Consider the following 24,951-nt stretch of genomic DNA (forward strand, 5'->3'; position numbering starts at 1 on the left):
ATAGTCGGCTGTATCACTCAGGTAGTCTACATAAGTACCTGGTCTCAATCCCATTTCTGAAACCTTCATTGCCCCATTACCACCTACATAATTGAACCCGATCAAAAATCTCTAATTAAATGTCTACATATCGATCTTCCTAAAGCGGCAGTTCATACATGTTCCTGGCACGTGATTTTCAAGGGCGCGAAATTGAGCTCCGCGGTCTCCAGCTCCTCTCTTCACCTTTTCCACGACTCTCATTGGATGGACAAGAATGGCGGCAGATCTGGGAGATCTCTTGGCCAAGGTGCTCCCCACCGGAGTTGAGATCACCGTTCGCCATGTCTCCTCAACACCCACTCCGTGCGAAGCTCTCTTTGCAGCTGCGCCGGGCCAGCTCTCCGAGCCGACCTTCTGCGAAAATCATTTTCTCTCGGTATCAATTGACTCCAATGATGACGGTGAAACAATTATCTTCGGAATGGAAGTGATGGTCTACAATACGGCCCACTTGACCACCATCTTCGTCTCCAAGGCCGACTCGACCGGTTTCCTACATCTCCTGAAATTGCCACGCAAAGTGTCTGTCCTGAGACTTGTCTCCAACACATTTCTCTCATTTCTGGCTCGAACCCGCCAACGGCCCGGTGTACGTCTAGTCATCTCGCTATTCGCTCGCGCCCAGAATCAATATCTGTTCCCCGGCAGCATTGAGAACGCCGAAAAACACGTTCTAGACGATCGAGGCCTAATCAAGTGGTGGTGTCGTGTTCTAGATCCAATTTTACGCGAGCACGAGCCGGAATCTGCTCTTCAAGAAACGAAAGCGCTGGATCAAACGGTCGAAGCTGCCAAGGCCTCTGCCACCGCATACTTGATCGTTCCAAGCTGTGATCGCTTTGAGACACGCAATTTCTTCCCGGTTACCGCCAAGACCGATGCGAAGGATCGCCCGCGATGGCTCAACAGCTACCCACTAAAGCAATTGTACCACGACCCCTCGGCTCCTCCCCGCTGCTTGGTGCCTCGTTTCCCCGATGATCCCAAGACTCGTTTCCTCATCGACCTGGATGGTGAACTTCCCCAGGAGAGCGAAGGTCGGCCCGCTGACCCTAATGCCGGACAGTGGCGCAGCGTCCGGTCCTTGGACCAATTCTGGGAGATGATGTCTTTCCGTCAAGAATGCTCTGCTGGCCGGTTGGTCGGCTTTCTGTGGTTGGTCATCAATCCCCCTGGTTTGATGAACTCGACGTCCATGGAAAGCCAAACACGCGGTTCCTCTGACAACAGCAATGAAACAGCGATTTTTGGGGCTATTCCAAACGAGGAGGAAGTGCAGAATGGCTCTGGCCAGTCCGAAGAAAACTCCACTTTAACCAAGGCAACAACAAATTTGACAACCGCTGATATCTCACCCAAACTTCATCGGGATGGTGGATCTACCACTGCCACCCCTTTCGACTGGCCAGAGGCCGGACGTGGACAGGTCGTTCTCAGCGAAGCAGACTACAAGACGATGATGGATTCGGTTCTAGATCATTTCTATGACGAGAAACAAGTCGTTGCCAGTACCAAAATCTACGTTGACCTAGTTTGTTCCCTTGGGGACGAGCTTACATGGGGCAAGAAGGTTATCGGCAGCAATACCGCTAGTAGCACTGCCTCCGAACCTGCCAATTCCAATACGAACAATATTCTAGATCTCGGATTGATCCGAAAGCGAAAGAAGTCATTGGGTGAGGACAACATACCCGTTGTGAATGGAATCCAAACATCGAATGAATCAGGAGATACACAACCAGCTCCGTCCGAGTCAGCTGGTGTCAATGTGCTCAACGCTAGCTTGGTCCGGAAGAAGAAGAAAACATGATTAATGGAAATTTGCATTTGATTTTGGTATTATGGGATAGGTCATGGAGTTTGGGGGAACTATTGATCCAATTTCTTTTTTTTTCTTTTTTTCATACTCCTATTCGAAAATAAAAGATACATAATTTCGCCTAGAGAACAACAGTAGTATGCATCCGGAGCTTCCGAGCAGGCAGCTATTTTGTGAATAGGCAACTGTTTATTTTCGTATTTAAGGTACTTGTGCAAAAGAATGCCCTCTGGTTGGTCAATGCATATATGTGCCGTCGCGGCGGACTGCCACAAATGCGATCCACTCGCATCCAAATGCTTCTCCTCCAGAATGTCCTTCTCTGTATTTGCGTTTATGTCGCTTTTCCTTGTTCCATGCTAAAGCCTACCTTTTCGTTCCTCCTTCTCAGGTCTGATGATGGCGCGCTTTACGTGTCCGTCGCGATCGGTTGGATTGCATTGATCTGGTATGCGTTCATACTGGCAGTTTGCGGGCTGGGGTATTTTCAGATGTATGATTCGATCTGCTATTTCGAAAGACCATATAACTGACGCAATTAATTCTGCTCAGATGGAAATATTTCCTCAGCCAGCCGTACCGGTCTCACCTAACGAATGCCTCTGATGTGCCGCACGTCACCGTCATCCGGCCCGTCAAGGGTCTTGAGCCGCACCTCTATGACTGTCTTGCTGCCACCTTTCGACAGGAGTATTCGCGTGACAAGTTCAGCATTTGTCTGTGCGTAGCGACGCGCGATGACCCAGCCTACCCTACCCTCTGCAAACTAATCGCCGACTTTCCACAAGTCGACGCACGGATTTTTGTCGAAGATGAAGATCCGCTTTTGCAGCAAGACGGCATCAATAAATACACGCTCGGACCAAACCCCAAAATCCGGAATATGAGCCGCGCATACCGCGAAGCGAAAGGAGATATCGTCTGGATCATTGATTGCAATGTCTGGGTCGGTAAGGGAGTCTGTGCTCGGATGGTGGATAGGCTGTGCGGGACTGGACCATCGTCGAGCAAGAAGTACAAGTTCGTGCACCATCTACCCGTGGCCGTAGATGTGACCGGAGAGAAAAGCCTGCGCAAAGAGCGACAGGCGCTCGTGGATGCCAACCCGCAATCTACGGATGCCGATGCAGCAGCCGCAGCGATGCCGTCCGTCCGTCCGGAGGATGGAGCTGCAGCCATGATTGGGACTGGAGGCGGTCGCTTGGAAGAGCTATTCCTGTCCTCCGCACACGCGAAGATGTACACCGCGATTAACACGGTTCTCGTTGCGCCGTGCATCGTGGGAAAATCCAACATGTTCCGCCGCTCCCATCTCAACTATCTCACCGATCCCTCGGTTTCAGGTTCCCGGGATCGCCATCCCGGCATCGATTTCTTCTCCGACAACATCTGCGAGGACCATCTGATCGGTGATCTGCTGTGGAAGAAGCAGGTGCGGGAAGAGAAAGAGCTCCGCGAGCGTTGGGGAAAGCATGCCATGGTTTTCGGTGACATGGCTATTCAGCCTGTTGCCAACATGAGCGTGCCAGCATACATCGCCCGTCGTGTGCGGTGGCTGCGAGTCCGGAAATTTACTGTGCTGCTCGCTACGCTTGTCGAACCAGGCACTGAGTCATTCCTTTGTACATTCTATGGCGCATGGGGCGTCACCACTGCCTTGGTACCGTATCTTGAGCGGAACGGTGTGCAGCTTGCTAGCCATCTTGGAACGTGGAGTGCATTTTTTGTGCTGTTCGCACTTGGCATTATATTCTGGATCCTAACCGATTGGACATTGTATATTAAGCTGCATTCAGCAAAATGCATCGAGTTGGATGAGGATACTCCAGCTTTCGCTCAGCCTCAACGCTGTCGATCATCCCAAACTACTCGTCGCCCGTTCATGCAATGGTTTGGCGCTTGGCTCGGCCGCGAACTGCTGGCCCTGCCCATCTGGACCATGGCGGTGTATGGCGGCGTGACAGTCGTCTGGCGAGACCGGCGCTTTAAGGTCGGCTTCGATGCAAAAGTTCGGGAGATCGATCCCCCTACTCTACCTGCGGATGTTTTGTCTTCTACCACAACGGTAACGGGAAAGGTCCGCAGTGATTGAATTGATGTATAGATGAGAACATATGAACGTTATGTATATTACAACAGAATTTCCGGCCCTGCCTAGTCAATATGGTGTTATGATAGAAAAAAATCAAAATGCATTAATATAGACACTAACAAACAACATATGCAAGAATAGAAAGTACCCATATCTCCGATTTTATGCGTGAAATCTTAAACTTTTCTTCAATCATTCCAAATTTTCCCAAAAAAGGCAATATCATCCTGATCTTATTGATATAAATCAAGCAGATCCACTAGCCTCGCCCTCAGTAGCCCCCTTCTCCAAACTAGCAGCAACATCCGAATTCAGGAGCCACTCAACAACCTGTCTGCCCGCAGACATCTCACCAGCATCCTCGCCAGCCTCCCCCTCATTCTCACCAATAGTCATCTCGATCTCCTGAGTCTGAGCATCATCGCCCTCAGCCTCAGCTTGCTCATCACCTTCAACAGCAGCCCACGCCGTGCGCTCAGCGAGGAACACAGCGTCGTGACCAGCATCGTTCTTAACATCAAGATCAGCGCCAGCTTCGACAAGTGCCTTGACACATCCCAAGTGCGTGTTAAGCGCAGCCCAGTGCAGAGGCGTGTTGCCAGAGTTGTTGCGGTGGTTAACGAGCGCAGCGCGCTGGGCAGGTTCTGCGGATGACAGCTTCTGGAGCAGAGTTGTGAGGATTTCTAAGCAGTGTTAGCAAATACATGTACAAGAAGCAAACCAAAACAAAAACATAGAATATTTGAGATGACATGTGAAAGAAAACCTCAAAAAAAACTTAAGTCAGGTCACTCAGTTGACATACCAGTGTTTCCATTCGCAGCGGGGAAGTGCAGAATGCAGGATCCCGAGCCGCCCTCACTCTCGTCAGCCATGTCAATGGCAGATGCCACGATCTGAGACTCGTTGCAGCTGTGTTGGCTGGCGAGGTTGGCAATGTCCTCGTTTAGGGCCTCGAGGTCACCTGCTCGGGCGTCATAGATCAAATCATCAACTGCCTCGGCGGAAAGTGCGATTGGCACTGAAGGCTTTGCCTGTGATGTAGTGGAGGCAGACATGATGTGTGATGTGTGATGAGATTTTGGTATTATTTCTTTCCTTCTTTCTTTTTGGTGGGGTTGTTTTTGATATCCCACTTTATTTGATGTAGCTGGAGTGGGGTGTCAGTAATAGGTCAGGTTTCATGATTAGAGGCAAGACAAGTGATAAAAAAACAAAGGGTGCGAGGTTCATAAAATCGTAAAGGACTCTGGGGAAATTGAGAGTTTTGCATAGTACAATATTATGACTCCCTCCGTGATATATCCATGCTTGCAATTTATGTCGATAAGCATTTCGATGTCAAGGACAACAGCCACAAGATGGGAATGGGTGTTTGAGGTGTTTTTCCACGCATTAGAAGTCAATTAACAGGGGGTACATTCAATCTTACCTTTGCTTTCAGTTCTTTGCTTTCTAGCGTGGAGTATTCCTGCAACAAATGAAGTGATGGCCGCAAAAAATAATTTGATATCGCGGGTCATGTGACTGATAGTGGGCTATCAGTCAACGGTACAACAATCAGTAGATGTCGTCGAATGAACAAGTGGACCTTGGATGTCAATGACTACGCGCGTATGATACGTATTTAAATTACGGGAAAGTGTCTCGTTCTGAGGCGGTGCGTATGATAATACATGGTAAATTGTACAAATAACTTTACTTAGCTATGGATAGAGACGACAGACTTCCTGTCTGACAGCCTCTATCCACATGCAAGGCAGAACGCCGAGAGAAAAACAAATCCAACATGCTCAAACGCCGATTCCCACATCCGGTGGGATGGTATCATAAGCTCCGAAATTGCAATGCGACAGTGGCAACGAGAGAATACATCAAACAACCCTCCCGCCCTCCCCAAACTCAAACAAACAGTTGACCACGCGCCTAATCTCTGAGCCAAGCTCGCCTCTTTTCTTCCTTCTTTGCACGACGCTTCTCTTTGTACTGCTTCAGCTCTTGCGGTGTCAACTTTTTGGCGCTGCGTTCCGCGCGCAAGCTGCGACCGTCATGACTGTTTGCGGCAGCGTCGACGTCGAAGAAAGCGTTCATCTGTCGTCGAGACTTGTTCTCATCATTATGGTTTTCCGGATTGATTGATTCGGCTTGCCATCGTCCAGTGAAGCGATTGAATGTGCCGGTAGCTGCATATGCTGCGTTGGGGTCGAAAGCTGCTGCGCTCGTGGGCTGTGCTGGCTGTTCGTGGTATTGCGCATATGGGGCGGTGGGATCATAATCGCCGTGGATGGCAGGATTGTAGCCACCAATAATTGGTTCCTTCTTAGGAGCTACAAATTGGTTGCTCTTTTCTGTGCCTGGTGCTGCTGGGACCACTGTGGCCTGTGGTACACGAGGGTTTTCCCACTGGGAGACTCCAGTGAAGCGATTGTAAAAGTAATATGCCTGAGAGGTGACATCCCATGCAGGTTCCCATCCATCGTCCTCGACTGCGGGTGGAGCCTCGGCAGGAAGTGGTGGTGGGACTTCATCGGGGAGTGCTGGCGCGGATGTCAGTTCGGCATGTTCAGACTCTCCAATTCGCGAATTGGACGCGCCGGTCTCTGATTCTTCGGTTGTTTGGTGTCGTTCATTCTTTTTCGCCTGGTCGTTCTCGGTGTCAATGTCATTGTTGGCTTCTGTCTCGATGTTTGAGGAAGCATGGCTGGGTGAGCCACTCACATGCTCCTGTGGAGCAGATGCCGGTGCTTCGGGTGATTCAGACATGCTGGGCAACAAAGAATTATGAGGAGAGTGAACAATTGATAAAAGAGAAACGGAGCATGCGCAATCTACTCGGTCGAAACTGAGGGTCCGTGCGGGGCATTTTGGCGTCACCGCCTACTCAAGAGGCAGTATCTTCACGCTAATCCTAATTCGGATTAGCGTACAAGTATACCTGAAGCACACACTTCACTCGTGGTGCGGTGTCACTGAGTACTGTTTACAGCCATGAAGGGCTGTATCTTCCAGGACCGCTGTGTATTGAATCTTGAATATCTTTCAGTTGTAAGTTTAACCTCAGGTCATTGCGATGCCCGCTACAGTTTATCTGTGAGTTTAGCTGTGTGCCCTATGACTTCTAGGCTGGCATAGGCTGCATAGCACCAAGCTAGTAAGTAACATATCATTGCTATGTCGACATTCTGGGTCTTACTTAACATGCTTTCAAAGAGGAATACTCCCGTTACGAAAGGATCTATCTTGCTTGTACATGCTGTTGGCCTGTTTGCAATCATCATCCTATTGTGGGTACTCAAACAATCTCTATATGTTGAGCGTTAGCTCTGATTTGTACTGGAGATATATATGTGCAGTACAAACTGCGAGATGGGGCTCTATTTATGCACTTAGACAGGATCTCAAGAGCATGGATATACCTCGCTATCTGTGGTGCGATATCTCCCGTATATTCCCTGAGAATCTTCCTAGAGGAATGTTCATGGTCAACACGAGCTTCCATGCGGGCCTTCAGCCGTAGTCCATTTGATCTCGTGCGATTAACAAGAGAAATGAAGACGACGATTACCAATTAGGCAATCTTTTAGTGGAATGCGAGATTAGGAATGTAGTTGGATCTTTAGGATTCTAGATCTCTTCCACTTGTTGATGCCTCATGAATTGCAGATACTACAAGCAAAACGACATCTACAGGATTTGATCCTTAAATCCACAGTTTCAATCCGGGATAACTTTCATAGGAACTATGAAAAAAAGTTGGAGATTTCCAGCTGAAACCCGAATTGCTGAGCTGAACCCCTACAATACTTTGGATATCCTGAGTATAGATGGGACTACATTATAATAAAGACATTCGTCGTGGCACCTAGCTCGCTTCATAGTTAGAAATCTCTCTCGGGCGATATACTGTGGGATACTATGAAATTGTTCCTGAATTTTATTTTCTCAAACCACTACTCCTTGCTTAATTTTACAACCCTTGGAACTCGCCGGGTGATTTTGAGCAAGATCTGTAGCTCGGGTCTAGTTATCAACCCTTTTAATTGGCCCTCGGGTTCGTTTATGCTGGAATGTCCCCCCCTGCGTCAATCACTTGAGCTACAGCGATGTAAACACGCTGATTCCCAAACAATCAGCTGTTTTGTGATGAGCTTGACCTTTCACGATTGGATTGATCGTGGATTCCTGAATCGGAGTGCCTGCATTCCATTTTGTTTGTTGATACTAAAGCTTGACTAGGAGACTAGGGGATAGTTATTCCGAACATCTCATTTCATGTTATAAAGGGCCATGTCCTGGCCGGGTTTGATGCTCGCCATCCAACATCCAGTCGACAAATTTCGCCAACCGCCGTTCATTTTCATTGTTTTTGTTCCTTTTAGACCCACGCTCAATTAAAGCGTCATTCACTCCTTTAATTTTCATATTTAATTGCAACATTAACTAATACAGTTTTGCCTATCATGAGAAGCATAACTCTTCTTTCGCTTTTTGGGGCTGCACTAGCTCATCCGTCGGGCCTTGTGAGTACTTCATTTTGTACAATTGGGACCACAGATCTAACTCGTGGATGTTAGTGGTGGGGTACCGATATCTGCTACACTAGTCCCGACAACACCAACAATCAGTGCTCTGATGCTCAGGCAAAAGGTTTTGACTTGTCTGAACTGGGCAATGGTGACAATTGGAGCTTCGAAGGCTTCCACTTCGTTGGGCTCGAGCCTAAGAATGGCTGCCACGGATCCAGCTACGGAGTAAGCCATCATGTCACATTAAAAGGCTCTTGATTCTAACTTCTTGAAGGGCACTTGTCTTGGTGGAAGACTTTCTCGTGATGATAACTGGAAGATCAAGATTTCCGCCGACGATGCGCCATTCTCGATCCGCAATTTCCACTTGGCAACTTCCCGGAGCACTGACGTTTTCATCATCTACGAGATGCCCGATGGCTCTTCTTGCCGTCATGTCGCTTCGAGCTCGTACAAGGGAACTGATATCGGCAACGACCAGTGCGGCGGTGCTGTCTCTGTCGAGTTCACGCTTCCCGAAGAGAGCAAATTCGGTGATTGTGATATCGAGATCCACTCCATCGACTTTGACTGCTCCACTGGAACCAAGACGCCAGGCAACCCTGTAGTTGAAACTCCGACCGTCGAGGTGCCTCATGTGCATTGGCCCTCTACTACACTTGAGGCTTCCACCATCGGCTACCTTGAGCCGGAGCCTACCCCAACCTGGATTGATACTCTGCCTCCTGCTCATTGGCCCTCTACCACGTGGGAAGCTTCCACCATCGATCACTTTGATCCAGAACCTACCCCAAGCTGGACTGATTCTGTGACCCCTGTGCACTGGCCCTCTACTACACTGGAGGCTTCTACTATCAACCACTGGGAGACCCCTCACCATCATCACTCTGACCCTGCGCCTACCCCAAGCTGGGTTGACATCCATACTCCTGTGCACTCGTCTGTTGCTGTGGATGTCTCCACAATCGACCACTCCTCATGGGAGATGACGACTTCCACAGTCTGGACTACCCAGGAGTTTACCATCACCAGATGCGCACCTACCGTCACTGACTGCCCTGGCCACTCGACTGTATTGGTTACCTCCACATATCCTTTGTCCACCACAGTCTGCCCGTCCAAGCCCGCCGAAACCGTTGCGATTGAAACCAGCCCAACGGTTCCTCATGTTGTGCACACGCATCCCGCAGTTCCTACCCCCATCAGCGCCACGACCGCGACCGCGCCCAGCCCGCCTCTCGTCACTGCGCCCTGCCCTAACGTCGTGCCCAAGTGCCTCAACACCTGGCTTTCCATTCCCAAGTGTGACTCCAACAGCGATGTCGCCTGCTTCTGCCCGTCCAGTGAATTTACGGACAAGGTTAGCTCGTGCATTCGGGCCTGGAGCGGCTCTAAGACCGAGGAGGATTCCGCCCTTGCTTACTTCGCTGGCATTTGCGCTCCCTTCGTACCGGAGAACCCTGCTATCGTGGACATCGCTTCAACCTGCATTTCCACTTCTTCAATCCACGCTCCTAGCACCGTTGCGGTTCCTCCCGTTCCCGGCAGCACTTTGATTCCCCACGCTCCTGGTACAATCGATAGTCCTCACGTTCCTGGTACCATTGACGTTCCCCATGCCCCGGGTACCATTGGCGTTCCTCACGTTCCTGACACTACTCCTGTTCCCCACGTTCCTGTTCCTCACCTGCCTGGTACCGTCAATGATCCTCATGTTACCGGCACCGTTGCCGTTCCTCAAATCACTGGAGCAACAGGGACTGTCGGTGTGCCTACAGCTGTCTCCTGGACTCCTTGCACCACCATTAGCTGGGCGTCCCACACGGCGACCGTTCCCCTGGTTGAATTCAGCACGGTCACTTGTTCCTCTACGACCTCTGTGAATCTGGTCGTTGTTACTGCTACCAGTCCTCCTCAGATTACCCACCCTGCCCACAAGTCCTCCTCGAGCATGACAACTAGCTGCAAGACCTCCATCACCTCCCTCATCACACCGATCCCCAAGCCCCCTGTGTCCAAGCCCACACTACTCCATCCAAGCGAATCTGTCGCATTTGGTAATGTTGGATCGAAACTCCGTTTGTCTAGCTTCTGGGCTTTCGGTATGGTTCTTTTGGCGCTTCTCTTCTAATTTTCTCCTTGTTCGATTTTTGAGAAAACGAACTTCGGTTCCTTACGCTCGATCATTGTTTGTTCCATTGCATGTGTCGAATTCAAGGCAATGCAGACTCAGGTTCGATCCGGTTAAACTTACTTTGTGAGAATAATTATATACTACAATTTTTATTCCTGAAGATTTTTCACGTAACATTTGAATCGAAAGAAAGTGCATAGAAAGGGCCAGCAATGATGTTTGTTAAGAGTCTATGATCACAAGCAATTTATATGAGTGATATAGATCGTACCGCAGTCTTGTAATACCTACAAGCGTTCGTCCACTCAGAACACAGGGAAAAGGTTCAATATTATTGTAAGCCGGCAACTCCACAGTACTAGCAAGCCGATTTATATAGGTCTCAATTATCTACGAACCTTGTACACTACGGAGTAGATTGAAAACATAAAAAAATGTGCCCAATACTGCTAAGTATATTTATTCCTAAATTGGGTAGGCTAGGATTCAGCCCAGGTTCAGCTAGCCTTATTGAAAATCGAAGTCTAGTCCCCAGCATGTTCTCAGCTCTCATTGTTTAAGTAGCAATATCTCATTGTCACATTCGCTGTATATAACGAAAAGTCATTGTTGGATATGAACCAGGTCATTCGAGTTCTCTATATCGCCCGATCGTGGGCATATCCGTACCTTCTAGTATATCTACCTGCGCTACGTGTATGTGGTTTTCGATTTGGATAAGATCTGTACATGCATACATATTCATCCGATCCAAAGATCGTAGTGGATCGAAGTGGGAAAGTTGTACTAGTTTTCTAGTCAACAAAATTCAGAAGGCCGATAAAAAAAGGCATTGAATAGACTATACAATACAAAACTAGTAACCATGTGGCGGATGTGCATCACACACTTGTGCAGCTGGAAACACGTCAGGTCCGGATGCAGCACAGTTACAGGCAAACTGCCAGCAAAATCAAACGGGATAAGAAGCCACCTCGATACTTGATTGGTTAATGTCACCATCTAGGTCCTTTCAATCTCTTATTTTAGTCCAAATAGCACTCAGCGGATCTAATACACTTATAAGCCTCAATGCTATAAATCAACGGTGTGGGTGGCTTCTTGGGCATTACGAGCAGAGTCAGCTCCTTTAGCTTGAGGTTCTATCTCAATATGACTTTCTCTTCCTATATTTTACCAATTCTGCCTTCTAGCTAGAAACTCGCGGTGCATCGACTGCAGAAGGCGATATCCGAGTTCTTGCCATCCGTACGTATGCGAGAGAGAAAAGCTAACAGTAAAACATAGGGCTCGCATCTGAGCTATTGATCGGTCGGTATCAAATGCCGTCATCAAAGGATCCTAGCGGCCCTATTGCTCGACCTGAGCTTGCTGAATCTTTACGAGAGCGGAGTTCTGAAGGAACATTCTGCGTGGTACGTTGAACAAGGTGGACTCAGCAGGGAAATTCAACGCAAAATGGAAGCTCAGGCGATGAATGCCTTACTTCCCCAGCTGAATGATCTCTTGTTGGCTTCCGGTGTCCAGCAAAAGAGCAATGCCCCCATGGCTTCCAAGACGTTGTGGAATGGGCTCGTTTCGGGGTTAGAGGTGTTCTTAGAGATTGCGTCTGCAGATTAAATTCTTTGATTTTTGTCCGCGGGGATCTTTTATAGCTTGAATCACGTAGCCATATATTTTCATGATTAGATGGATGTGTTTAATTGACCTCCTTACCTACCTGAAAATTAGTCATCAACTAAAATTGTTTGACCCTAGGGTACTAGGGTGTCTGAGCCCCAAGTCATATGAACGAGCACGGCAGAAGGAAAATATCTGCAGACTCCAAAATGTCTACATGAAGACAGCACGAATGATGCGTTTGCTCATGCCGCAGCCCATTCTTTGCCGCCTTGTCTACCTTCTCCGGTGCCTCCTATTAAGTTGTCCAAGGAATTCAAGTCCGGATTATGAAATACATCATCCCCGATTCTAACTACTGTCCTGGTCTATCCAAACTGCCGCGTGGGATCATCTGAGAGAACTTCCGGGGGTAGCGGCGCAAAGAGAGTAGTTATGTTATGGTTGTTGTACCCGGTCTGTGCTTGGCATGACTGGGCCAATCAGATGGCCCCAAGCGCCCGGGCCGGCTATACCCCAGGGCCCCATTCAAAGGCGCGTTTTTACAAAGTTCAAGATTTAGAGGCTATAATCGCTCATATTGATCAAGGTTCGGAACCGATATTTAGGCAAAATATCCATTGATCCTGTTCTCACGGCTAAAATTATTAAGAAATGGGTGACTGAGATAAATAGTTTGACCGGTCAGTTGGCACCAGACGACCAGGTGTAGGGGCGGTATACACTGAGTATAAAAAAATCTCTAAATGGTATGATGAAAGCCGTTGAATAATCAAGGAATACTATCTTTATTGCTGCATTTGTTAAATGAAATGCGTAGGTTGTAGATATATACTTGTGCCTAGATTACTATAGTACTCGATCAGATATCCATACTGTTCTAAAATATATATCTCGAAGTTCTACGTTCAAATAATTAATTCCCATACTTTTTAGCAAGTAAAATTGAAACAATATCTAAATCAAATACCTCCTATAGATTTAAGGATAATCTTTCAATAGATAAATATCGGATTTCAGTGTATTTATTGCGTGAAGGCTACTGGAACAGCCGGTTTACCATCAACAATTAACGCTGACTACATACTTTTGGGGAATTATCCTCAAGTAACAACTGTTATGCCAAGGACTAATAGCTAGGTAGATACTCTACTAAAATGACGTACTATATCATAAACCTTGGTCATTTTCTATCACATTCTCCATACCGTCCTATTAAGTGTGACCATGTAGAGGCAAAGTTAGAGCCAACCCTAAAATAAGACTACCGTATCTAAACAAAGCGGCATTCTAAAGAAAATTTGATCGAGGAAATAGCTAGCAAATTGTGATAAACATTGAATTGATTTAGCGAGATCTCGGCCATTCTCAGAGTAATCGAAAGCTTGAACCAAAAATGCAATATGAGACTGACTATATTGAAAATCAAGGCACACTAATAATGCGGACTATGCATAGACCGAAAACCCTGCAAACGGGATTGATTCTGGGTACTGGGGAGCCGCTAGAGCGAAAGCTTAGCTACTGTAATCCGCGCCATTATTCTTGGAAAGCGAAGCCACCAATCGGAGACTTCCTGGGGATAGCTTATGATTATTACAACCGTGCCTGATTCCTCGCAGATTCAAAGAAATTAAACAATGAAGGGAGTGTCTTAACTCTCCCTACGTAGCTTTGTACCCGATACCCGAGCTACAGTAAGCGCCCTTGCAGATGACCCTCACGCAGAGGAACTTGACCACTTAGAGAAAGAATCCTAGCGGCCTCTTAGCGGACTTACGCACCTGCCATGAGCTATGCATGCGTGACATGCCTTAGCTCCCGAGGTGAAGAGCCAAAGTCAAACTGTAGGGAGAAATCCCCTGCGCTGGGAAATTGAAGATCTCCAGGTACGCCTTTAGACCCACTCGGATAACTTAAGCTTACTTTGATTATGAAGGGTTTTGGGGGTATGAATGTTGCTCTACAGTGGGAAACCAAGGTAGCATGCTTTATCTGCGGTACCCGTTTTCGTCCACCAGGTCAGACAAATTGTAGGCATTCGACGAGCCTAGACCGAGCAGGCGAGCGAGGGCGAGGGAATGCCAGGGCTGTCACTAGTCGCGTGAAGCGAGAAGCCGGAAGTAGATCCATACCAGAATCCTCCGCAGGAGCACCCCCGTTGGTCTGCAGGGACTACAGAGTGGAGTGATCTTCCTCTCCCCTCCCTTCCCAGTTACATTCCAGGTACATACGGGAAATGATCTTGCTGGGAAGCAAAACAGTCTGGCCTCTAAGTATGGAGTCAGGGCGACTCACAGACCGCCATCCAAATCTATAAAGGTGTGCTCATTCATCGCCTTCGTTTTATTTTTTCCTCATCCGCATCAAACACTCTCTTTCAAGCTTTCCTTCTATTCTTCAATCTTCTCAACTCTCCGAGTCTTCTCTCGTTCAAATCCAAACCCACCGTCACAATGCAGTTCTCTCTCTCCGCTATCGTTCTCGGCCTCGCTGCCACTGCCTACGCTCTTCCCCCTGCCGCCGCTGTCGGTGGGACCGGTACTGCCAACGGTATTGCCAACAAGGGCAACACCGACGTTCGCTTCCCTGTCCCTGACAACATGACTGTCAAGCAGGCTCAGGCCAAGTGTGGTGACCAGGCCCAGCTGTCTTGCTGCAACAAGGCCGTCTATGCCGGTGACACCACCGATATCAACTCCGGTATCCTCGGCGGTACCCTCAGCAACCTGATCGGTTCCGGATCCGGTGCCTCTGGCCTTGGTCTCTTCGACCAGTGCTCCAAGCTGGATCTTGCCATCCCTATCCTCATTGGTATCCCCATCCAGGATCTCATCAACCAGAAGTGCAAGCAGAACATTGCCTGTTGCCAGAACTCTCCTTCCAGCGCCGTGAGTATTCCAAGTATCACAGTCTATCAACTTGAGTTAACATTTATTACAGAACTCCGACCTCGTCGGTGTCGGCCTCCCCTGCATTGCCCTTGGCTCCATCATCTAAGCGCATATCGCAAGAGGCACGGGCCAATATGCCGGCTCTTTGGACATTGGTACAGAGCTCGACATTACCGGCAGCGTGGGCTGTTATAGATTTCGGGGACGAGAATCAGGCTTTTGGCTGTTAGATTAGTTAGATGTCCTGTTTATTTCGCATCTCGTGTATCATTAACTTGTGTCGTGTGGCACCCTCGGAGAAAGAAGATTGTTTTCGTTCCTGCTTATCACTTTGGTGCTTTGCTTGCTCGTTTCTCTGCGCATCGGAACCGCCCAGCTGCTGTCTCGGGTTAGGGTTTCCTCGCACATAATAAATTTAATTCATCTGCGTTGTGCGCACTTCGTTTAAATGCAGAATATGGAATGAAATCCCATCCTGCTCATTCACATCGATGCTCGGCACTTCAAATCATAGTTCAATACCCCTTGCAACAAATACCCCTCTAGACTTTGACTGAGTCACCCGCAATTGAGGGCAATTCCGGAGTCCTTGTAGACCCCTTACTTCTCATTCCAACTTCCAACAGCTCTGGAGTAATTTCTCAATGTCTCCATATCACGAAACATAAAAGTCCAATTTTGACTTCATTCAAATTAACATGCTAACTATGTACTCATAAACTAAGATTCACTCCAATTAACAAACTTCTACCGCATTCTTCCAAACCCAATACTGCCCCATGCACTATCCCTCCTTTTCTCAGCACCCTGCAAACCCGCCTCCACCCACTTCTCATCCTGCTTATCCACCAACCTCTCCTCCTCAGTAATCCCAGTAGAATCCAACCACTTTGGCGAAGTCAGACTACGCGACGAGGTCTTAATCGAAACCGACGAGCGCGGGATATTCAACCCACAGTGCCTCTTCAACATAGCCGTCACAGACTCCCTATCCTTCTTCTCACATTTCTGAGGTAAAAAGCCCCTCTGGGCCGTCGTCCCACCCCCCTTCACCTCATCCCCCATATCCAAAGGCCCCTGTACCACCCTCCTCGGTGCCTCGACCGGCGACCGACAATCCAATTTCAAAATCGGGTACGCGGGTCTGCCCACTGTGCGCTCCGATGAATGCGAGGTAGAGGTTGCATCTTCATCGAACAATGTCCGCACATTTCCAGTATCTGGTCTGATCTCCATACGGTTTGCTGGTGACTCAGAAGGCAGAACTGGCTCGTGCAAGGTGTGGTGGACCATTGTTGAGGTTGAGTCCATACTTGCGCGTGCCAGCGAGGCTGTTTCTGAGTTTGTTTTGATCAGATCGTTCGAGTCTTCGTCGTGGCGTTTGGTGCTTGTTGTTGAGAGCCTTTTGGAGAGGCGTTTAATTCGCACGCAGCGTGCCAAGGTGGATATGAAGCCCATTTTGGATTTTGCTTGTTGGGTTGGACTCAGTGAAGATTTGCTCTTATGATAGTGGGTATGTATGGGAATTGGATGTGGTGTTGTAATTTTTTGGTTTGATGTTGATGGGAATTGGGAATAGCCGGTAGAATAATGGCATGAATCGAGCAACTGATTCCGGTGGAGGAGGGGAGAGATAGAAACTAAATTTGGCCGCGTTCAATTCTGGGCTGGAAATAAGTTGGACGAGGTATGTCGCTATCTAGATCTTCATGGGGTAATGCTGGTTTGTATGGGACCTGCTGTACGACGCAATGGGACTTGATCTATTATCTCGAGCAGTTGGATTGTATATTTTAACCTCGATCACAGCTACGTTTACCTCGAGATCTTCTAGCCTTCACCATCTGGATAGTGAAATTCATACTGAAAGCATACCAACCATCACAGTTTAAGTTGGGAGCAAGGGTTGCCCGGAGACAAACCATGGTGAATGATATCATACACACAAAGGCCACGCACGATGCAGGAAGCACAATCGCGAAAACGAAGCTACGACTGAAACAGAGCCAATCATCTGGACCGGAAACGGAGCTTGTTCAAGAATTCTGCACAGAATCGACTGCATGCAAGGATGTCTCCACTCTCTTTTTAACCTCGTATGAGAGGACTCGCGGTTTCGAGTAAATCTCTTTCTTTCTTTATCACTTCCAGTAGGTAAGCTTAAAGAAAAGTCTCCGTGATGACGTGGGGATCATTATTGTTGGAGGTTGGAGGTTGGAGTTGGATATGCAGGAATGCCCGAGTATTCGAGGATCTGCGTGCTTGCAGATCCTTGATAGACTATCACGGACCCTCGCTCAGGAATGCTTATTATTGACGGTTGCCCAGCCACCTTTGTGCGTGCAGCTCTTATTTTAGCAGAAATGAGGTCGCTCTTGATCAGTGTGAAGGTAGGGGGGAAAAAGCCAGGTCAATAAAAAACAAACAAAACTCTGAACTACATTGTTCTATTTAATCTTTCCAAACAATAAGAAGCTAAACATAAGCTAAACTCCATTTGTAACATAAAACACTTCAAAGCTTGCTGGAGGGAGCATCAATATACAAAGACTTGGTGCGGCGCATTGCTTCCAAGGCCTCCTTCTCAATCCGAGTAAGCAGAACCTCGCAAGTTGGGATGTCGTGAATCAAACCGATAACCTGGCCGGCAGTCCACACCTATACGATGAATAGTCAGCAAATACACACGAGGCATGCATAATTTTGGAAGCAACTTACGCCGAAATCAACGTCACCATTGATGAAGACCTCACGACCGCGCTTGCCGCTAACATAAGGCCCAACCTCGCTGAACTCGCCAGTCTTACTCTCCTTCTCAACCTTCACTGCATCTTTGGCCACTTTATTAGCAAATAGACGGGTAGTATTCTTCCACCGGCGCAGCACAAGCTCAGTATCGTTCTCGTCAGCTGCGACGATAGCCTCTTTAACCTTGTGGTGAATCGGGGCTTCAACGGTGCTCATGAAGCGAGTGCCCATGTTGATACCCTCAGCACCGAGCGCCAGGGCAGCAGCGAGGCCCTGACCATCGGCGAATCCACCCGAGGCGAGGAACGGCACGCCGAGTTCCTGGCGCGCACGGCTCAAAAGGATGAGGTTGGTGATATCGTGCTCGCCAACGTGGCCGGCGCACTCGAAACCGTCGATGGAAAGGAAGTCCACGCCGAGCTTGACGGCGGACTTGGCATGGCGGATTGTTGTGCACTTGTGTAGGATGATAGTGCCGGCCTTCTTCAGCTGGCTGATGACAGGGCCTGGGTTGTTACCGGCGGTCTCGACGATCTTGACTCCTTCATCGATGACGACTTGGGCGTAGGCAGCGTAGTCGGGGGGAACCATAGCAGGGAGGAGGGTAATATTCACTCCGAATGGGTATTTGGTCATGGTGCGACATCTGCGGATTTCTTTGCGGAGGTCTTCGGGGGTTGGTTGGGTGAGGGCTGTGAGCTAGATTATAGTGTTAGATACTGTATGCAATCAGGGCTTTCATTAAAGAGCGTAATACATACAATTCCAAGTCCACCTGCGTTGCTAACAGCCGAGGCCAGCTCCGCGTATCCAACCCATTGCATACCACCCTGCACGACAGGCACTATATCTATGATCAGCAGCTAGAAATATTTGCGAAATAGCGAATTCGTAGCATACCTCGAATACCGAGCTTGCGCGTTAAAGCTGTGTCGAAAGGCATCTTGTGAAGTCGGAGTATCTAATCTGATTGCGGAGTCAGTTAGTTCCAAGGTTCAACAAAACAACATGCAACCTGAACAGGCACCAGATATACTAACATGAAATATGATTGTTTCTTTGTTCGGTTCTCGGAGTATCAGTCAAGGAGATAATTAAGTCTTTAGGTGAAATAAAAGACCAGATATAAACCTGTGATAGCCGGGGTCAACTACTGTGGGGAATGCTCCGAGGAGCCGAGGTCCCACAGCTGCGGGCACAATTTCTAGATTACTGAGCACCTAGGCAAAGGGGTCGACCTTAGATCACTAGAAGCCCTGAAGCCCTGAAGCCCTGAAGCCCTGGAGCCCTGGAGCCCTGGAGCCCTGGAGCCCTTTAGTATGCTGGTGAATAATCAAACTATTGCTGACTGAGGACTAACTATCAAACCTATGGCGGGCAGGTCTAAGAGGTTGACGCCTGGCATGTGACAGGGACAAATGACTTCATATAGGTCAGATGTCCATCGGCGAATTTACAGCTGACAGTACTATTTTATAGGTGGAGGAATGTAAGAACAGAGATCATGGGGTTAGATTATTTGTTTTGTAGTAACTAAATGCATGACTCTCAAGTGAACACCCCAACTGTGCAAACATCAATGCCTCAGCTGGATGTTTCTCCATGGCCAATGCAGGATTTTCAACAGTTGCAGTGACCTTTTGATACACTGTACTGTGTCCGAAGAACCCGGCAAATCTAAAAACATCAAAGAGATGTGATACACGTAGCATGTATCCCTGAATATGAAACCCCTCCCCCTCATTGGTAGAGTGGAACGGGCGATTAACGACGGGACTCTCTTCTAAGAGCCTCGAGATCCCTCGGCGTCCACGACAGAAAGCCGCAGTCAGTGAGGGAAAGCTAAACACGACGACATCATCCCAGCCAAGGCTGGTAGACGACGTGAGCGGAGACTCTTGGAGAAGAGAAAGAAAAGAGAGCTGCGGACGGGAAGAAAGTGGGAAAAACACAGGCGAGTTGTCACGTGATAATCTTAGCGTGTCGGGAAGAACAATACTCCGTCTAGTAATAGATCCGATATGATTGGCGGACGCCGACTACCGGGTGCCAATCCCGTGACTAAGGCCTCCCGTACCCGAGGTCGTCCGTGATTCCGATCGCTCGCGAGCCACTTGGGATTTCTTATCCTGATCAAACAGAACAATCTCAACTCTGCAATCACAATGTTCTCTCAGAAGGTTGTCCAGCAGTCGATGCGGCGGCGTATGTATACCCTCGATGCCTAGCTTGTCCGAATTTGCGATCTAACTTATTCCCGGACAGTTGCCGTCCAGCAGCCGTTCGCTATGCGGTCCATGATGGGTGCTTCCCCTGTCGCTGTTGCCCTCGGCAAGAACCTTCAGACGAGGTCAGTTATCCAGTGTTGAAACGACAAGTTCCAATTGTTTCGCCTACCCTCGAATCAAGCGTCCCTCGCGAAAACCTACGTCATCCACATTCGCGAGAAGTCCATATTAACCATAGAATCATGGTGTACAGACAAGTGACTTCCTCCACAAAAACCGAGGACCCCGCCCAGATCCTCATCAAGCAGCGTCTTGCTCGCCCTATCGCTCCTCACCTTTCCATCTACAAGCCCCAGATCGGCTGGATCGGCAGTTCCCTGCACCGTATCACCGGTGTCGCTCTCTCCGGCACCCTGTACCTCTGGGCTACTGCCTACCTCGCCTCTCCCGTTCTCGGTTGGCACCTCGAATCAGCATCCATGGTCGCTGCCATGGGAGCTCTCCCTCTTGTGGGCAAGGTCCTGCTCAAGACCACCCTCGCCCTTCCCTTCACCTACCACTGCATGAACGGTCTCCGCCACTTGATGTGGGATCTTGGCCGTGGCCTCACAAACCCTGTGATTATCAAGACTGGTTGGGCTGTGATTGGCCTCAGCGTTGCCAGTGCTCTTGGTCTTGCTTTGATTTAACTGTTTCCATACCTCATACCTCCGAATTTCCTTATGTGTTACTAAAGTGACTTCTCTCAAATATACGCGAATCTGGTCAATTGGCGCAAGCTCAAAAGGCGCTGATTCTTTTCTTCTGTTCAATTGATTTATTTTTCTCTATCAGAAATTGGGTTCGTATTGGGCTAGATTGATTACTTGCACGATTTGAATCTAAAATTATGGCAATTTTGAATTTCGAAACTGGATGCTCGCCCTGTTTTCATTTAGATCTTCTTGGGCTATCTCCGGATGTTTGTTGACATCTATGTATCAATGTGCAAATTCAGTCGGCCTCACTTGGTATAGTTCCATTAAGCTATCTTGCCCGCTTCCGGGATATGCAAATGACAAAAGCACCTCAGGTATACAAACCGGTTACTCAAAATCCATATCCACTCTTACACATTGTGCCTTCAGTTTGTCTCCTTAAAGTTCAATGTTCCTCTCATGACTCGGCCCTTTTCCCACCTGCAACTGATATTGCATTGACAACCATACACATCGCATTATGATATCCTAGTCGCCCATCAATGCACATCCCCTCGTAATGACCGTGGTTGAAATGCCTTCCAGTATGATCTGAAAAGTAAATTAGTAGTTACTCATATCATTCCGTGACTTAATATATATCCAGTGGATCTAGGTATTTGTCATGGCATAACACAATACTCACCTATTGCCCCGTGTCGCCTCAACGCCAAATAAAGAAAAACCAATCAACTGCCATCTAAGCAGGACTAGGAGGAGGGTTGGGTGGGAAAGGTCGTGGCGAGGGAGGGTCTTGCACAGAGTGATCACAAGCCGGTATGCATCCCGCGATGGTGTAGCATGTCTGGGCCGGCGATAAAGGGGTGGCCTGGAAGCCATGGGCAAAAGTAGCGTTGCAAGCCATTTGAATATCTGAAAGCCACGAAACGAAAGTGGTTATAGTAGAATGGAGCACACGAGTTGGGGCTGATAGAGAAAGGAAGTATAGATATTCAACGAAAGACAGGCAAAGGACCAGACAAAGTTTTTTTGGTGTTTTTAAAGATGAAGACCAGAAATCTGGACAGGTCAATCGCGTCTATTTAAGTGATTCGAGAAGTCAAGTTTACCTGGCAGCATCCACGCAAGTCGTACACCGCTATCCTGTCGAACATTCCAATCAAGGATCAAGACAAGAAGTCATTTGGCGATGGCCATATTCCCGTTGCTATCCGTGAGCCTTGGGGATTGCTTCTATCCGTGAAGATCGATATCTCGGTAGAGTCTGCAAGGGCCCGCTTGAAGACTTGATGTATAAACCGTTAGACAGTACCCACAGAAGTCACACCCGCTGTTGTGAGTATTGCTTTTTTTTTGTTTCTTTTTCTTTTCATTGTTTTCTTTTTCTATTCCAGAAGCAAGCGTAGATCAGAAATTAGAAGTAGATCCACTTAAAGAGACATATCATCTTTTCCTAAAAAGCAAATGGTATAATTTCCTAAATGGACGGGTATAGATACTTTCCCCCCGGACCGCTGCCCGCGAAGAAGGCTGCAGACGGAGTTTCACCAGCGGTCTGAGTTTTCGGCACCTCGCAGACTCTTGGGAAATTCTGTTTCACCAGATTTGTTCTAGATAATTTGCCGTTGGCTAACTATCCGATGTTATTTACTGAATAGTGTTTGGGTTGAACAGCCGTCTGTTGTTTTCAAAAGTATATGAATTCGAGGCTGTCAAACATTAACTAGTTTGTGTTCTTGTGTCGCCCAACCTTACAATACTTCGAAGATGATCAAAGAGCCTCTGTCGTTTTAACATATCCCGGTCCTTTTATCTAGAGCCCCCACAATGGCCATTGTGGGTTCCACCTATTTAGTCGGGAGAAGAATGTGCATGCAAGCCGTAGAACCTTCCAATGACCATAAGAGGCAACATGAGAAAAAGGAAACCTACCTATGGAGTACAGCTAAATAAGACCGAATACCAATACACGTGGATCATATTTTGTCCCCTCCCCGGCACAAGACAGTCTCTTGCCTAATCCAGGGGGCGAGGTCGGGGTACGTTGATACAGCAGAGTCATTATTCTGCAATCTAGAGAGGCATGGGTAATTCGAGCCAACCACTTGTGCCTCAGCCGAGCTTTCCAGCTATGCGAATTTCCGCAACCAACCAGTCTCAATACCACTGTCTCGTGCTCCCGATAGCTTGAGCTATGGCCTCTGCATTTACATACCCGGCATGTTTTGCGGAACGACTGTGTTCCGAGAAGGTTACCGAAGCTTCTCTTGAATAGGTCTAAGTCGCGCCTAAAACACTTCTTTGCGGGTCTGTTCTCTTCCTTTCGAATTTCCACCGTTTCTCTGCAGCAGCTAGAGACCTATGTCCCTGATAGTTCGGCCGCGCTCAGGGTCAGTTGTGCCGCTGCTCGCATATCCCATTAGCCAGTCATATAACCAGATGGTGTTACTTGGCAGGACTCTTGGACCTATGGCCTAGAAGTTAAGAGAGCACAAATTTCCTGTTGGTTCATGTAATGGCGATATATTCCAGACAAGGATGTTGCTGGACAATGTGGTGGGGGGATCTGCGAGTCCACTTACACCCAGTCGAGCCCCGAGTGTTGTTGATGGGAGCATGCAGAAAGCATGAGTCAAAGCTGCTCGCTAGCAACCCGCAAATGAGGCAAATGCATATCGTGTATCATAACTGATCCTACCCAACTTGAGCGGAAGCCTATATGTGCTGGATCGGGACTGCAAACAGCGGTATAGTGTAGATCGAAGGATATCTCATAGATATCATAGCCTGACCGCTGAAATAGAATCCACATCGCAGGAAATCTTGATTAATGTGAGTCATCTGCCGCTTTGATCGTACATGCATCGAGGCATGGCAAAATCGGAAGTTTGTGTGTGGTTCGCCTCCAATCATCTGAGCTGCTGATCTGTAGTAGGATCTCACGGCCGATCAGCATTGCTTCGGATCCGATGCATTACAAGTCAATCGTTCGAGCAAAAGATACCTGGCAGCAGCGGTGAAGGTTCCGCTTGCCCCGGGCTTCCAAGGTTGTTTGACTGCATGTCGAGCCGCCAAGATGACAATCGAAGAGATCTGAGCCCCAACGAAAATTTGCGAGAGAATTACAATCATGAAACCTACATCAAGGTGTAGACAACAGTTAACATAGATCTCGCGAGTGTTGTGTATTGGCAGGCAAAGGTCGGCAGTATTACACCGCCCAGGCCGAATTCTTTGCTTTCCGTTCGATCGACCCCGAGTTGACTAGCAGACCACCGACGCCATGGCTTTGAATCTTTCTTCTCGAGCGGTCAGAACCGCCTGCGCTACATCTAAATTTGTCGCTCGCCCAATTGCGGGAGTCATCCCATCCCGCACCTTCGCGACCTCTACTCCGGAGGAGACCAGTCAACAAGAAAAGCCCCGATGGTCCTACACTCCCCCGGCGGCCAAGGCCCCGTTCAGTCTGCACCTTGACTCCAAGCGCCCTACTTTCCACGTCAACGCAGACCCGCAACTGCTCGACCGGTTCTACATCCGCTTGTTCGGCAATGGCGGCGACCAAATGCTCTCCGATGAGACCAAGTGGTTGGCAGTGACACATAAGAGTTTCGATCAAGGGCGCCGCGGCTTCAACGATCGACTCGCCTTCTTGGGAAAACGCATTGTGCAGCTGCAAGCTTCGCTGGCTTTGGCGCAAGATGCTCCATACGCAGGCGCCGCGCCAGTAGAGAAAAAGGACGAGTTTGGTCGCGTGCTATTCACGCACCCGGCTCTGGATGGGCTGAACAACCTCTCTGCTGAGACCAAGAAGATCCTCACTGAGCGCTCGAAGCTTGCTGATCTTGCAAACAAGTACGAGTTGCAGAAGGTTCTCCGATGGAGCCCTAGAATGGTATGTCTTGATTCTAGCCTTCTGTGTTATTATGATCACCAACTAACGAATGTCTTTACTGTAGCCCAACGATCTCCGTGCCTCCGGTGTTGAGCTCGTTCTCGCGCATACTATGTACGCTATCGTCGGCGCTGTTTCATTAGAGAAGGGAGGTGTCGTTGCCACCAAGGTGGCTCGCGAGCGGATACTTGAACCCCTTGGACTCAAGTCAGTCTCTTAGGGATTCGAGGCTTGAGGCATTGGTCTCCTTTGGAG

At 48.5% G+C, this 24,951-nt stretch overlaps 10 protein-coding genes across 10 annotated transcripts; 6 read left to right on the plus strand and 4 right to left on the minus strand.

The window, feature by feature from the left end:
* Positions 1–256: 256 nt before the first annotated feature.
* On the plus strand, positions 257–1,852 carry N7479_005888 (H3 histone acetyltransferase RTT109; the record flags this gene model as incomplete). The annotated part of the gene is made up of 1 exon (XM_057253584.1): positions 257–1,852. The coding sequence occupies one exon, from the start codon at positions 257–259 to the stop codon at positions 1,850–1,852; it is 1,596 nt and encodes a 531-aa protein (XP_057107446.1).
* Positions 1,853–2,136: 284 nt separating this feature from the next.
* N7479_005889 (putative ceramide glucosyltransferase) lies at positions 2,137–3,953 on the plus strand (the record flags this gene model as incomplete). The annotated part of the gene is made up of 2 exons (XM_057253585.1): positions 2,137–2,354; positions 2,414–3,953. 2 exons carry the CDS (start codon positions 2,137–2,139, stop codon positions 3,951–3,953), a joined length of 1,758 nt encoding a protein of 585 aa, XP_057107447.1.
* A 246-nt stretch (positions 3,954–4,199) lies between these two features.
* On the minus strand, positions 4,200–5,011 carry N7479_005890 (ankyrin repeat domain-containing protein; the record flags this gene model as incomplete). The annotated part of the gene is made up of 2 exons (XM_057253586.1): positions 4,200–4,636; positions 4,759–5,011. The coding sequence occupies 2 exons, from the start codon at positions 5,009–5,011 to the stop codon at positions 4,200–4,202; spliced, it is 690 nt and encodes a 229-aa protein (XP_057107448.1).
* Positions 5,012–5,879: 868 nt separating this feature from the next.
* Positions 5,880–6,716, minus strand: N7479_005891 (WW domain-containing protein; the record flags this gene model as incomplete). Its single annotated transcript, XM_057253587.1, has 1 exon — positions 5,880–6,716. One exon carries the CDS (start codon positions 6,714–6,716, stop codon positions 5,880–5,882), a length of 837 nt encoding a protein of 278 aa, XP_057107449.1.
* A 1,697-nt stretch (positions 6,717–8,413) lies between these two features.
* N7479_005892 (uncharacterized protein) lies at positions 8,414–10,610 on the plus strand (the record flags this gene model as incomplete). Its single annotated transcript, XM_057253588.1, has 3 exons — positions 8,414–8,473; positions 8,528–8,704; positions 8,754–10,610. The coding sequence occupies 3 exons, from the start codon at positions 8,414–8,416 to the stop codon at positions 10,608–10,610; spliced, it is 2,094 nt and encodes a 697-aa protein (XP_057107450.1).
* A 4,079-nt stretch (positions 10,611–14,689) lies between these two features.
* Positions 14,690–15,233, plus strand: N7479_005893 (hydrophobin family protein; the record flags this gene model as incomplete). The annotated part of the gene is made up of 2 exons (XM_057253589.1): positions 14,690–15,124; positions 15,177–15,233. The coding sequence occupies 2 exons, from the start codon at positions 14,690–14,692 to the stop codon at positions 15,231–15,233; spliced, it is 492 nt and encodes a 163-aa protein (XP_057107451.1).
* A 641-nt stretch (positions 15,234–15,874) lies between these two features.
* On the minus strand, positions 15,875–16,585 carry N7479_005894 (uncharacterized protein; the record flags this gene model as incomplete). The annotated part of the gene is made up of 1 exon (XM_057253590.1): positions 15,875–16,585. The coding sequence occupies one exon, from the start codon at positions 16,583–16,585 to the stop codon at positions 15,875–15,877; it is 711 nt and encodes a 236-aa protein (XP_057107452.1).
* A 1,056-nt stretch (positions 16,586–17,641) lies between these two features.
* On the minus strand, positions 17,642–18,818 carry N7479_005895 (NAD(P)H-dependent flavin oxidoreductase; the record flags this gene model as incomplete). Its single annotated transcript, XM_057253591.1, has 4 exons — positions 17,642–17,785; positions 17,846–18,574; positions 18,637–18,719; positions 18,776–18,818. The coding sequence occupies 4 exons, from the start codon at positions 18,816–18,818 to the stop codon at positions 17,642–17,644; spliced, it is 999 nt and encodes a 332-aa protein (XP_057107453.1).
* Positions 18,819–20,040: 1,222 nt separating this feature from the next.
* N7479_005896 (uncharacterized protein) lies at positions 20,041–20,792 on the plus strand (the record flags this gene model as incomplete). The annotated part of the gene is made up of 3 exons (XM_057253592.1): positions 20,041–20,080; positions 20,141–20,225; positions 20,357–20,792. The coding sequence occupies 3 exons, from the start codon at positions 20,041–20,043 to the stop codon at positions 20,790–20,792; spliced, it is 561 nt and encodes a 186-aa protein (XP_057107454.1).
* A 3,292-nt stretch (positions 20,793–24,084) lies between these two features.
* Positions 24,085–24,916, plus strand: N7479_005897 (mitochondrial 54S ribosomal protein mL57; the record flags this gene model as incomplete). The annotated part of the gene is made up of 2 exons (XM_057253593.1): positions 24,085–24,696; positions 24,761–24,916. 2 exons carry the CDS (start codon positions 24,085–24,087, stop codon positions 24,914–24,916), a joined length of 768 nt encoding a protein of 255 aa, XP_057107455.1.
* Between the last annotated feature and the right edge of the window lie 35 nt (positions 24,917–24,951).

Source organism: Penicillium vulpinum (genome assembly GCF_028829585.1).
Source record: "Penicillium vulpinum strain IBT 29486 chromosome Unknown utg000003l_segment0_segment0, whole genome shotgun sequence".
In the NCBI taxonomy this organism is placed as follows: domain Eukaryota; kingdom Fungi; phylum Ascomycota; class Eurotiomycetes; order Eurotiales; family Aspergillaceae; genus Penicillium; species Penicillium vulpinum.